The sequence below is a fragment of the Euwallacea similis genome, chromosome 3, assembly GCF_039881205.1.
Source record: "Euwallacea similis isolate ESF13 chromosome 3, ESF131.1, whole genome shotgun sequence".
Classification (NCBI taxonomy): Eukaryota; Metazoa; Arthropoda; class Insecta; order Coleoptera; family Curculionidae; genus Euwallacea; species Euwallacea similis.
This window is the reverse complement of record NC_089611.1, coordinates 7,545,791-7,560,480: the sequence shown is the minus strand read 5'-3', so window position 1 is coordinate 7,560,480 and position 14,690 is coordinate 7,545,791. Positions and strand designations below refer to the sequence as shown.

At 34.0% G+C, this 14,690-nt stretch overlaps 1 protein-coding gene across 5 annotated transcripts in view; it reads right to left on the bottom strand.

Moving 5' to 3' along the window:
- The window catches only part of LOC136420065 (myogenesis-regulating glycosidase), a 26,357-nt gene extending 11,667 nt beyond the window's left edge, over window positions 1-14,690 (bottom strand). Inside the window, exons 1-3 of one of the 5 annotated variants that reach the window (XM_066406812.1) lie at window positions 14,655-14,690; window positions 14,170-14,424; window positions 8,986-9,044 (exon numbers count right to left, since the gene is read on the bottom strand). In XM_066406812.1, the coding sequence (XP_066262909.1) occupies window positions 8,986-9,044; window positions 14,170-14,403 (293 nt within the window). In that variant the 5' untranslated portion in view covers window positions 14,404-14,424; window positions 14,655-14,690. Of the gene's footprint in view, window positions 1-3,754; window positions 4,085-8,985; window positions 9,045-9,067; window positions 9,216-9,257; window positions 9,386-14,169; window positions 14,425-14,506; window positions 14,598-14,654 lie in introns of those variants that run through there. The other 4 variants (XM_066406810.1, XM_066406813.1, XM_066406816.1 and 1 more) reach the window with 4 other exon arrangements.

Below are 14,690 nucleotides of genomic sequence, written 5' to 3'. Positions count from 1 at the left end.
GTCTTCATCATAAAGTTATTCGCAATTGAAAATGTCAGTGTACGAGCCAAATTCTCGTCATTTGCGGGAGGTTTTACTTTTCTGCTTCAATATGAAGAAATCTGCTGCTGAGGCTCATCGAATGCTCTCAGATACTTATGGGGAAGCCACTATTAGTGAAAGGACATGTCGTGAGTGGTTTCAGCGCTTCAAGAACGGTGATTTTCACGTCGAAGACCAACATAGCGGTGGAAGAAAGAAGGTTTTCCAAGATGCGAACTTGGAAGCATTACTTGACGAAGACTCGTGTCAAAGTCAACAAGAATTGGCACAATCATTGGGAGTGACTCAACAAACAATCTCAAAACGCCTCAAAGACATGGGAATGATTCAGAAGCAAGGATATTGGGTGCCGTACGAGTTGAAACCAAGAGATATTGACAGGCGTCTGTTCGCTTGTGAACAGTTGCTTGCAAGGCAAAGACGGAAGGGATTTCTGCATCGTATTGTGACTGGGGACGAGAAATGGGTTCATTACGATAATCCCAAACGCAAAAAGACTTGGGGATATCCCGGCCATGCTTCCACGTCGACGGCCAAACCGTCTATTCATGGTTCCAAAATCATGCTCTGTATTTGGTGGGATCAACTCGGCGTAATATATTATGAGCTGTTACAACCAACTGAAACAATCACAGGTGCTCTTTATCGAACCCAATTAATGCGTTTGAGCCGAGCATTGAAAAAGAAACGGCTGCAATACAACGAGAGACATGATAAAGTGATTTTGCAGCACGATAATGCTCGACCCCATGTTGCGCAAGTGGTCAAGAAATACTTGGAAACATTGAAATGGGAAGTCCTACCCCACCCGCCATATTCTCCTGACCTAGCTCCTTCTGATTATCACTTGTTTCGATCCATGGCACATGGGCTAGCTGACCAACACTTCCGGTCTTATGAAGAAGTAAGAAATTGGATAGAATCGTGGATCGCTTCAAAAGATGTCCAATTTTTTCAACACGGGATTCGTATGCTGCCCGAAAGATGGGAGAAAGTAGTGGCCAGCGATGGACAATACTTTGGATCCTAAAGGTATAATTAGTTTTTTACAATAAAATCGCGAAATTCGGAAAAAAAACGGCGGAAGCAAAGTTGTACACCTAATATTTATTTTTAATTTGTAAACTTTTAAGCAATCCAAATGGAGCTTAATTTACACGGGTGGCTTCTTTAAAAAATACATTGAATGCTCTAAAAGGCCTAGGACATCCCATATGAAAAACGTAAGATATTGCTGCATCTCGAAAACGAAACTACAATATGATTATTTTGGAAATTCTGCCCAAAAACGTGCCTCAAAGAAGTATTAACAATTTCTGTTATGATTATATCTAATATGAGGTTGCCGTGCTGTAGGAGTCTCTGTAGCGAGAGAACTAAAAACAGTAGACCAATGCACTTACCACCAGTCATTTTTTCTTTAAAATAGAGTCCACAGAATGGATGCGCATACAGAGTGCTCCAACGAAAACTTTCCACCGCTGTTATTTTGGATGATTGCAAAAATATCGTAAAACGCTAAGACACGTCGATTCTGTTTTCGAGGGGGACACATGATGATGTAGATTTTAAATTTATTGAAATAACCCCGTCGGTGAAGGTGCAATTAGCCTTGGAATTTCGAATGGACCCATGGGTTGAGTGACCCCTCATTTTAAAGGTAATAAAATTCTCTTTAACGTAATACCCAATTTTTTATTTATGATCACCAGTTCTGAGAAAAATAACATCCAGAGTATGCAGACGATGCGACGAAATATTCACAAAATTCCTTTGACTAACTTGAATAAACAATTTTTTTTAATTATCGCAAAAACAATTTTTACTTTACTAAAGGAATCCACGTAAAAATTGTTTAATAATATTTATTTACATTTTTTCGCTCAGCAGTTTAAAATTTATTCAATACTTGTTCTTCCCTTCGAGTTTTCACATAAAAACCTTAAGTGAATTATGCATTATTGTTGTATTTCTTAAAATGGTTTACTCTACGGCAGAAAGGGTTCAATTAATTTTGCTGTATTTCAAGAATAGCGATTGCGCTCAAGTAACTACAAATTTTCAAGGAAAGGCACCCGGAGAAGAGTACTTCCCATGTTTAGGTAATTTCTCTGGTACGAAAATTTCAATAACAGGGTCTGTATATAATAAAAAGCGGCATTCTGAAAATCCGGTCAGAAATAAAGCCATCGAAATTGCTACAATTGGCTAAACGACAACAGATCACGTCTTGAGTATACGCAAATTACCAGAAGCTTCAGGAGCTTCTGTGACTAGTCGCTGGCGTACTTTGAAAGCTTTCAAGAACAACCCCTATAAGATTAAATTGATCTACATATGAAGTCAACGAGGACCATCTCGATCGTCGCCTTCAGTTTTGTAAAATGTTGACTGATAGACTTGTGGCTAATCCCAATTTATTTTACTTGATTTTCTTTTCGGGCAAATGTATCTTTTTCGTAAATGGATTGGTTAATAAATCAGCTTAACAGTCGATGCTGGATTAATTCCAATCCGAGACTTTTCAAAGGGGAATGCCCTAAATACCCTCAAAAGCTGAACGTTAGAGCTGGAATTCTTGGTGATCATGTAATCGGACCACTTTTCCTTCCGGAAAATCTCAATGGGGGATTGTACTTGAATCTTCTGGAGACTCACATCTACCCGATGATTATGGAGGCCAACGAAAATGATCAAAAAATTTTAGAAAACGAAGTGTGGTTTCAAGATGCAGCGCCTCTACATTTTATAGCAACAGTACGCCAATTTCTGGATGAAAATTTCCGGAATAACTGGATAGGTCGTCGAGGATCCATTGAGTAGCCACTAAGCCAACCTGATTTAACACCCTTCCTTTTTTTGGGGGGTCACTTAAACTAAAAAATTTGTCTAACCCAACCGGATTCCCTGGAAGAATTAAAAAAGTGCATAATTGAAGAGGGTCCCCTAATCAATCCTAAAGTTCTTGGAAATGCTCGAAGAAATATTGAGCAACGTTTATTTTACTGCATGGAGATAGAATGGACATTTAGTTTTATTTGAATTCATTGGCATTTAATTACTTAATTTTATCTAATCACTGGATAGGTACTGGGGGCGTTATTTTTCTTACAACTAGTGATCAAAAATTTAAAAATTGGGTATTACGGTATAGAGAATTTGATTACCTTTAAAATGTGGGGTCACTCTATCCATGGTTCCATTTGAAATTCCAAAGCTAAATTGTACCTTTACCGACGGGACCGGGGTTATTTCAATACATTTAAATTCCATAGCATCATGTGTCCCCCTCGAAAGCAGAATCAACGTGTTTTGATGTTTTACGATACTTTTGCAATTATCCAAAATAACCATGTGGAAAGTTTTTGTTGGAAAACCTTCTATGTACAAAAACGTGCAATTAGCTCGTGAAAACACTGTTAAAGTGTGTGCATTAAAACCTGAAACGTCCGGTATAATTACACGTACAAAGCATTAACTTGCCTTTGCAACCGTACTCTGCAGAACAACGATCTACATAGATACCTACAACGATCACTACAGACTCACTATATCTACGTAACTATATATAACTGACCATATTTAACCAAGACCTTAATTTTATGGTAATGACAAAATGAATGAATGCAACGATGCTGCCATTTAACTGCACTAAATACTTTAGAATGAAACAAAACTAATAATATGCTCTTTCATGAAAAATGATAATTACCTCATAAGTGCATCCTCTTCAGCCTGGTGAATTACCAACTTGGGCAAAGTATACGGCGTCTGTAGGGCCATATCTTCTGCGGGTATTACTTTTGTCCACAAAAAAATCCGTCACGAAAATGTACTATTGCGATAGTACCACTAAAGTACTATTTCTACCTCTGATTATAAATAATAGATTTTTTAATAAAAGTCAGTCACGAAAAGTTGAAAACGCTCATTGCCGCATCCTGCACTTACGTGTTAAAAATGGTAATTCGACCCAAAAACCGCAGATGTTATAGGGTGCACATCTACATAATTTTTATTGGTTATATATGAGTGTATTTGATTAAATATTAACGGATCAGTTTTATCAGAACATGCGACAATAGGTAGTGATTTCTCCGCATGCAGACGAAACGCGTAAATATAAGTGTGCCAAGATAAGTAAGACTTCATAAGATAAGGGTTCCTATCCTAGTGCACACCAAGTGAGAATGACGATGGTCATGTACTTTAACAAAGCAATAGGACTTAGAAAAGAATAAAAAAACAATAAGAGCGCATGACAGAATTTTGTCGCACCATCAACCAAATTGGAAGTACCTTGTCAACGTGGGTACCAAATAATTGATTTTTCCTGAATATTATTCAAATTGATATTACTAAACTAATTATGTATCGTAATGTCTATTTGCCTTCGAATTACTATAAGCTTTAGAATTATTTCTTCCAAGGAATGTGACCTTTAATTTAATAATCACTTTTTGTTTTAAGTGTTTGTTTTAGTGCTAACACCGATTTTATTATCTCCGCAAATATTTTCCACTTGTTTAAACTTAAGAGCAACTTTTCAAATCGCATTATCTCCATCAAGAAGCAATAGTGAAATAAACTTATAATGAATTAAAACAGATTAGTTTTATTCCATTATTAGCCTTCGCACAGCCAAATTACAAAAATTCACGTATTTTTCAATTTTGTTGGACAGTGAAGAGAACACGCGAAAAATTCAAAAATTTCAACATATTCAAGCGGCTCCCCGTATGTTTAGGACTACAACGGCCGCCATTATTACCGGTCCCATTTCTCAACTGAGCTACGAAATGAAGGTCACTCCTTTCATTTCCTAATCGGTTGCGAATTGAACAAATAAAGCGTGATTTTATTGTAAAAAATTGAAAAAGTTTTTTTTTATTTATTTTGCATATCAGAAATCAATATAGTCTTCAATGCGATTTCGGCAAAACGTATTATGTCCAGTTTTGACCACAGCAAAGGGAATATTGTATATTTTGATACGACGAAAGGGCCGATGCCCTAACAATTTCCTTTCCTTAGTGTCGCTCTTGACTGAAATTTCGTGATTTGACTAAAACGGATGCATAAGAGTGGTACAAACAGTTAAAAGGATGTATTGTTTTCATGTAATGTATTTCCTACGCCCTGTATATACTCAGCTTGACATAGTACATATTTAAATATGTTTGTTGGTAGCGAAATGTTAAATTTTTCTTCTTTTTTTTTTCTTTTTTCTATTTTATTATATACAGGGTGGCGCACTTCACCTCCCGTTTCCTATAGCTCGGTTATCATTGACAGTAGGATTTCGATATTTTGTATACTTTACCTGTGTCTTAGAACGTACTCCAGGAAAATATTTATAATTATACAGGGTGTCCCAAAAAAGTGTGACGATACCGAACTTTTTTTTTTTAATGGAACACCCTATTTTTTTTTCACAATTTAAATGCTTTCTATGATTGTCTACATATTCCTAAAATTTTGTTGAGATCGGTTAAATAATACTGGCGAAAAAAATTAAAAACTGAAAAAAATTACATTTGCGCCTCTAGCTTGAAAAAATAATAAAAAATAGAGATAATGTCTATGTGAAGAAACTACTCAAGATGCTTATTAAGCATGGTTTAATAGTTTTATTAAAAAAGTTTCGATGATCGATATTGTACAGGGTTTCCAAAATTTAGCGTCACATTTTTCAAACTTCAAAGGGTTTTATTTTTCTTATTTTAAATTGGGACCCCCGTATATTTTAATTTAGTTCGATGCAGAATTCACAAACAAACATTTTTCGAATTACATGTCTGTCGCAATTTCTAACACTTCGAGAGTTGTTCGCGGAAAACCATTCCAATAGTAATTAAATTGATTAAAAAACTACGGTTGCTATGACAAACGAATTATTTATAGAACTTATTTTATAATTACAATTATCTTACAACCATTACACATCTAAAGTATGTGTTCGAAATTTTTTTTCGAATTTGTTCAAAGCCACCCTCGATTTTTTTATGAATTGCAGAAAGTTACAAGACCTTCCATAGTCGTCTTAATTTGTGTCTTCAACAGAACGGAGGACATTTCGAACACATACTTTAGATGTGTAATGGTTGTAAGATAATTGTAATTATAAAATAAGTCCTATAAATAATTCGTTTGTCATAGCAACCGTAGTTTTTTAATCAATTTAATTACTATTGGAAGGGTTTTCCGCGAACAACTCTCGAAGTATTAAGAATTGCGACAGACATGTAATTCGAAAAATGTTTGTTTTTGAATTCTGCATCGAACTAAATTAAAATATACAGGGGTCCCAATTTAAAATAAGAAAAATAAAACACTTTGAAGTTTGAAAAATGTGACGCTAAATTTTGGAGACCCTGTACAATATCGATCATCGAAACTTTTTTAATAAAACTATTAAACCATGCTTAATAAGCATCTTGAGTAGTTTCTTCACATAGACATTATCTCTATTTTTTATTATTTTTTCAAGCTAGAGGCGCAAATGTAATTTTTTTCAGTTTTTAATTTTTTTCGCCAGTATTATTTAACCGATCTCAACAAAATTTTAGGAATATGTAGACAATCATAGAAAACATTTAAATTGTGAAAAAAAAATAGGGTGTTCCATTAAAAAAAAAAAGTTCGGTATCGTCACACTTTTTTGGGACACCCTGTATAATTATAAATATTTTCCTGGAGTACGTTCTAAGACACAGGTAAAGTATACAAAATATCGAACTCCTACTGTCAATGATAACCGAGCTATAGGAGACGGGAGGTGAAGTGCGCCACCCTGTATATTATATATATTATATATTATATATATATTATATATATACAGTATGTCCACAGATAGAGGGCCCAAGAGGACAAATGGACAAAAAATGTCGTTTTTCGACAAAAAGTCGTTCTTGATAAAAGTATCTGCTTCTCAAAAAAATACGATTTACGAAGATACTTTTGAACTTTTTTATACAGGGTGCCCAAAAACTACGAACACATGAAATATTATCAAGAGTAAACTACCTTTATTTCTCATTTTGGAGCAAAATGGTAAATAAAAAACAGATTTCAAATCCCAGCCAAAGTTTACAGACAAAATTTTAACTGAGTATTCCATGTTTTATTTTTCTTTTAAAATTCAAACAATATCTAATTTTACCTTTTTCACCTCATTTCACGTATTTGCAACAAGCATGACAACAAATGTCACAATATTAATTAATAATCTCGTTTTGAAAAATAATTTCGAAATGTTAACTTTTGAGCAAAAAATATTTTTGGTGCAGTGTTATGGAACTGGCGATAACTCTTACAGATATGTACAAGAAAGATTTGTCGAAAAGTTTCCGGGAGTTTCTGTTTCATTACATGGAATTCGTCAGTTAGTCAAGAGATTCAAGGATACTGGGTCGGTGAATAATTTAAAAAAGAAGAAGAAATTTTTAACGATGATGATGCAACTACAGTTGTTGTCTTGCAGTCTGTTATGGAAAACCCTCTTGTATCGTTACGAAAACGAGCTCAAATTTTGCAGATCGCCCATAAAAGTCAAATTCAAAAAATTTTAAAAGCAAATAATTTTTTCCCATTCAAACCACATTTCAATCAAGGATTAGAAGATGGAGACAATGCAAAGCGATTAGATTTTTGTTTGTGGGTGGGGGACAAAATTTTAAATGAAAATAACCAGTTTCACAAACTTATTTTATTTTCCGACGAATCAACTTTTTCGACAAATGGTACGGTGGCTTCACAACATGTAAGATACTGGAGCAGAGAAAATCCAGAATTCAGAATTCCTTCACGTCGCCAATATTTCAAAAAAATTAACGTCTGGTGTGGCATTTCATATTATGGAATAATGGGACCATTTTTTTTTTGAAGGTACGTGCAATAGGAATTCATACTTGGAAATGTTGAAAACTTTTCTTTTGGACAAGTTAAATGAGTTGCCATTACAGTACCGAGGACAAATGTACTTTCAATAAGACGGGTGCCCGGCACATTGTGCACACGAAGTTACAGAGTGGCTTAACAATAAATTTGGAGATCGGTGGATTGGCCAGTACGGCCCAGTTTTGTGGCCTGCAAGAAGTCCTGACCTCACTATTTCTGACACATATCTTTGGGGCCGTTTGAAGCAATTAACGTTTTAGCAACCCATTGATAATAATATCGACATTTTAAAACAGAGAATTTTAGAGTCAGTTCAAATGATTTCACTCGAGGAGATAAGAAGAAGTTATAATCACATTAGACAGCAGTTTGAGAAATGCGTCGAATACGGGGGAGGTGTGTTTGAATAAGTAACATCTACTAACTTTTATTTTGAATTACTTATAAACTATTTTGGAATAGTGGAATTTTGTATCTAAACTTTGGATAGGATTTGAAATCTGTTTTTTAATTACCATTTTGCTCCAAAATGAGAAATAAAGCTAGTTTATTCTTGATAGTATTTCATGTGTTCGTACTTTTTGGACACCCTGTATAAAAAAACTCAAAGTTATCTTCCTAAATCGTATTTTTTCGAGAAGCAGAGACTTTTATCAAGAATGACTTTTTGTCGAAAAACGACATTTTTTGTCCATTTGTCCTCTTAGGCCCTCTATCTGTGGACATACTGTATATATATTTGTTATATATATTATATTTTATTTGTTCTATCTCTTATTAAACAGTAAATAAAGAATGCACGTTATTCGCGGTTAGTTTCAACTGAAAACAGTGTACAATTCCACCACTCCCACAAACCCTATTCGTGTGTAAAGCGTTACTCCCAAACAGAATAAAAGATCAAATGGTACGTACAATCAGACAAATCACTTCTTAGACGGTAAGTTAATTACAGGAGTACGTTTGTGGTCAAAAAAATTGCGTTGAAGGACAAAATGTGATTTAAAAAGTTGATCGCCAATCACTTTTATAGCAACTACTCACCGCCCGCCTCCATACTCATCGTCAGTATCTAAGTCACTCTGAGAATTCAAAACAGTGACCTGAAAAAAGATGGAAAAATTACCTCAAAACTAAGTCCTCTTCTTCCGGATTCATTAAAGAAAACACAAACTTATGACGGTTATTCGAATGATCGCTAGAACATACACAGCAGTTTTGATTTTGCCTGCATTTAAGTAAATCTCTTTATAATTGACCTATTATTGTATATGTTTTTGAATCCTCACAACACAACTAGTATTTGAACGTGTTACCTTAATTGGTGTTTCATAACCATTGAGCCCAACTACGCCACTAAAACTGACCGACCGGGATTTTCTCATAATTACCGGTTTTTTGAAGATTAATCCCAAAGGAGAGCCTCATAAAAGAAACGACTGACTGCATATGAGAAATCATTTCATGTGGAGACACATTTTATGAAGAGATAGCAAGTAAAAAGCATTTAACTTATGTGTGCATAAATATAAAGGTCTTGTTTATGAAAACATACAAAGCCATTTAGTGGTGTTTTGTTTATAGTGGGATGACCGTTACTGACCCGTAAAGATAAACTGCTTTTTCATTTCAAACTGTGATTCAAATTACTTCAAACTCATGTAAATAATACATGAATGTTTTGATATACAGGGCTAACAAAAACAAAATATACAGGGTTAGACCCTGTATATCAAAACGAATTATTATCAACAACAAAAATTATTGATCAAGTGTAAGCAACAAAACTTTTTAAAGTACCAAAGATTCTAAATTGACCCTCAGTGTGTCGTTTCAACGTTGACCTTTGATTTCAACGCATTCTTGAATAGGAAATGTGAGATATCCTGTAATCCAAAAGATCCATTCTGATATTGACATGATTGTAGAAAACTCTTAGTTAGCGACGAAAAATAAACTGACAATAGTAATATCTGTGATTAGTGGTAATGAATGAAAACCTTCAACACATCTTTCCTTCTGCATAAAACTGTTTCGACTTACAAGATGAATCACCTTTTCCTTTACGATTTTGATAAAACCGGTAAATATTTTGCCGGAACCTGTATTTATAAGTTCAATGATATGCAATATAATCGATTTGTTTATTAAAATATTTGGCGAATCATTAAAATAAATCATATAAATATTATGTTTTTTTTTATATTAAATTATTCAAGAACTGGGCGGCGGTGACGGCACAGCCCCAGGTAGAGATAAACGTTATAACAAAATTATTTTGGAGAGTGAACCGGATTCATCCTCAATAAGATACTGTTGCGTCCGTTAATTCAATGGATTCCAGTACACTTAAGTAGCACACTAGCATTTCACTATTAACGATTTCAACCCTTCTCTACGCCTCCACCACACTCAACCCTTCAACCCACCTCTACCCACCTCCTAGCCCTAGCCTTACAAATACAGCATGTGTCCTGTCGCACGACTATCTAAACTAGATTATCCTATCTCAACCATGAGCTCTCTTATACGGAGAGTTTTTCCAACACCAACCGAACTTGCTTATATTAGCAATCAAAATAACGAAAAATATTTATACACGCTATTATGGAGTTTTCATGGCAAACAAACCGCCCTGAATGTCTCGATTCTGTGGAAATTTTAATTTGTGAGGAAACGCGTCCAGATTTGGAGAGGGAGTTCCCATCCAGCTAATCTCCTTTTAAAATCTCAAATAACTTTTATCGAGCAATATATTGTTGCGAAAAGCGGAGGTAGCAAAAAGAAATTCATCGATGTGCTAATTTGTAGAAAATTGCGTGCAAATAAAACCAATAATTTTTTATGATATAATTTATGAAGTTCAACAGCTATATCCAATGCACAAATTGAACTCTGTTACCGACGAAACAGTATAAATGTTTGTTTTGAAATCCCTAGCGAATTTAATAGTTATTTTAATTATGGAAAGTAATATTTTTCCACACGTGAAAATATCATTGGTCAAACGACGCGAAGCGCAATGTACCTAATTAAATAAATTATTCAAACTCACTAGAAAATCTCTGAATTTTAAATTAACATTAAATGACCAACTACGTAATAACTATTTATTTTAATAATAAATGGATAAAAAACATTTAGCAGATTAAGTGAAATAAACATGTGGGCATTTGTAAATTTAATTAAGTATTAAATTCTGAGAAATACAAGCCCGTGTCAAATATTTTTTAGAGCAACAACTAAAAATTCAACAGTAATTTGTGATGGTTAAATTCATATGGAATCCAAATGTGTATGGAAAACTCAGGGTCTTATTATAAAATCTCAAAGGTCAAATGTTGGATACAGAACTTAATGATTCAGTTTTTAAGGTTGAGATAAAGTTGTTGTGGTAAAGTTCTATTAGAATTTCCCTATCTTGAAAATTGAAGCAAAAAAAGGGCAGCCTTGCCACCACCTCAAACTTTTTTTGTGACACGCCATCGACTGTGCGTCATACCAAACTTGAACCTTTTGGTGAATTTAGAAGCTTTTTTGTCGATTGCAATATTTCCGTATCTGTAGCCATTTTTAAGCTATTGCGAGTAAAAACTCAAAGAACGGAATTTTTCATATTGCAAGATATGTAAATTCAGGTTGTTAAATTAAAGCCCGTTGGCCATTGTATAGTTTCCCAAATACTCTTATGAACATTCCAATTTGGGATTTTTGGGAGAGGCTAAAATTGAAAGTTTGCGGATATGTAGGATTACGGTCAACGCTGAATAACGGGGATGTAAACCGCAGGAGCTGAAATAGTTGGTCCTAATCTGCAGCAAATTCGAAAAAGAAGAATTGAATACCAGAATAGAGTCACTTAATGGAAAAGTTCTTAATGATCCGATATACGAGTAGAGTTTAAGAGGTCTTAACAATAGGAAATTTCCTTTGTACTCATTTATTTGTGTTACTTTGAAGGACATTAGTAGATAGATAAACAGACATTTTTAACGTAGAATTTACAGTGAGGAAATTGTCGTTTCAAGGGACCCATACAAAATCCTCTCAACATTGTCTTTTTAGCTATTTCCTTTATGTAAGTTCTAGATCCAAATAAGATCTAGATAATTCCCGGGGGTAAACACTACACTATCTTTTCAGCATGACACTATGTGTAAAAATAAAATAGAAAACACAATTTTACCCTAATTCGCTAACCAAAAGTCAATCTGAGGAAAAAATCCTGCATTGCCCATTATTTTCTCAGTGAAAAACAGCTATAAATATGAAACAAAGACTACGGACAGGCAAACTCCTAAATTGAACATGGATTCTAGATTTCAAGAAATTAGTTCAATGTCCTGCTACAAAAAATATTGGGAACTTGACACCAAAAAATGTTCACCCAACAAAAGCTGGGCATAACTTGGAAAATTTAAAGGTACACATACACTAAAAATTTGACTTAAATACCTTAAAAACTGTAATAAGTATAGATAAAAAACAAAAAAATATAATAAATATTGGAAGTATAACACTTGAACAATGAAATTTTAAACTTTACAAGTTTAAATGGATTTTTTTTTAAGTTTCAGGTTTTCTCCATTTTAAGTATTAACGTCAGAAAAAAATTAAGAAAAAATCTAAAAATTTTGTTTTTTTAAAAGATCTCAAAAAGTAAAGTTCTATTACTTTTTCCTCACTTTGTATCTACTGTCTTTTCCTAGGCCTCCAGTCCAGCCCTTATATACGGTCATTTAGTAAATCCATCGTTACCCCCAGTATAGTTTTTTAAGATTTTAGATGCAAAGAAACAAAACTTTTGACTTAAGATTTAATATTGTGGACGTTTAAAATAGCGATTTAAAGTTATTTTAAGAAGTTTGAAGATACGAACAAGCCTAACTGTGCTTTCCTATATGTGTAAAAATTCCTGTAAATTATCGAGAACTTATTAAAAATATGATGGGAACATTTATAAAATGCCTTTGTCAAACCTTGTGGCATTCACGATTATTTTCATCTAAAATCTGGTTCATGTCATCCATTCATGTTTTTAGATCGACCCTATCTAGTAAACTTTCCCTGTATTATAGAGCCACAAAAATTATCGGGTCTTGAGTCGGATATTTCTTGGTTGAAAAGTCAAATGCTTTACTGAATGTTTCCTTGTAACTAAGTAGGTACTGACTGAGTAGGTTTAATTGGTACCTTCGTTATTCCAATGCAATTATACATATGGGGTGTTTTCGAATAAGTTCGAAAGATTTTTAAGGGGTGATTGCTCAGGTATTTTTGTAAAGAAAATTTATATAAACATAATTAATGGTCCATCAATTCTTATCAAAAAAACACTCTTAGTATTTTGTCGCTCAAGAGGTCGTTTTCAAGATAAAAACTAATTTCTGATTCCTGCAGCAACCAACTGAACCAACATGAAAAATCTTGAAAATCTAAGACATCGAATTATTACTGGCTGTAACATGTATCACCACTGACGGCATTTATTTTCAACATCTGTTGTAACCATTTTTAATACTTTTTAACAAACATAGCTTAGCAATTAACTCTTGAAAATGGTTGCATTTTGGAACTTGTAATAAATATTTATACCGTTGGTACAGGAATCAAAAATTATTTTTTATCTTGAAAACGGCTTCTTGAGGGGCAAAATACCAATTTTCAATTGGTATTTTGCCCTTGGTAAACCAAATTGTTAAGAATTGATGGACCATTTAAAAATAATATTGGTATGAGAAACAATTATTGGCGTACAATTTTGTTCATCAAAAATATGTCACTGGATGGATACACGAACGCCACTGGGATAAGTAGAAATGTTCTTTTCACTCCAAAAGGTGCACATTTATCCTGCTATAGTGTGTCGATATTTCGAAATATTTTTGAAATATTTAAGAAAATATAAAAAAGAAATCGAATACTGTGTGTCTTGGAAACGCACCATGTTCGGATCTATGTTTATATGAATTTTTTTTTTACAAAAATACTTCAGCAATCACCCTTTAAAATCTTTCGCACTTTTGGAAACACCCTATATAAAGGAAAAGAGCTTATTATTCTAAAGATCATCATTAATCATTGATAACTAAACTAATTCGATGGATAGAATTGATCCAAATTCATTATGAACGGGCTTTACCAGGGACACTTTTTGCGCTATAATCCCTCCACTTCGTATCAATAGACAGATAACAGCGTTTACCTTAATTCCGTTAGAAAATTTACCTCCTCATGCAATTGAGTGAAAACTTTCAGATCCTCCAAATTAGGCAAAGACACGCTGTTTCTTCTGTGGCTAACAGCTAAGCTTCCTCTTCGCGAAGTTTCATCACCGTCTTCAAACTCCTTTTCTCCATCTGCATACGGGATGTCCCGTAAATTTTCACGTGAGGGTCCCTCGACCATGATCATGGGCGTCTCCGCTCCGTTCTCCAAGTTTTTTTTGTGAGAATTCGACATGGTTCTTGCTTACTTATACGCCTGGATCCAAACAAAAATATCAAGTAGGTTTTAATTAATTTATTATGTAGTTTTAGTTTATTAATTACCTACTTAAACTAACCTGGCAGACTGTTTATTTTCATTGCACCGTGTATTGCAAATTGTTCATGGTAACAATTCCGAAGATTCACTATGATTGGTGTGCGCTACTACTGAAGTTGAAAGGAATAATGCTAAATATGTGATAATATTCCAAGGTGTGTACATACCTGTTATATTTTCTATTAATGTGTTAACGAGGTTCG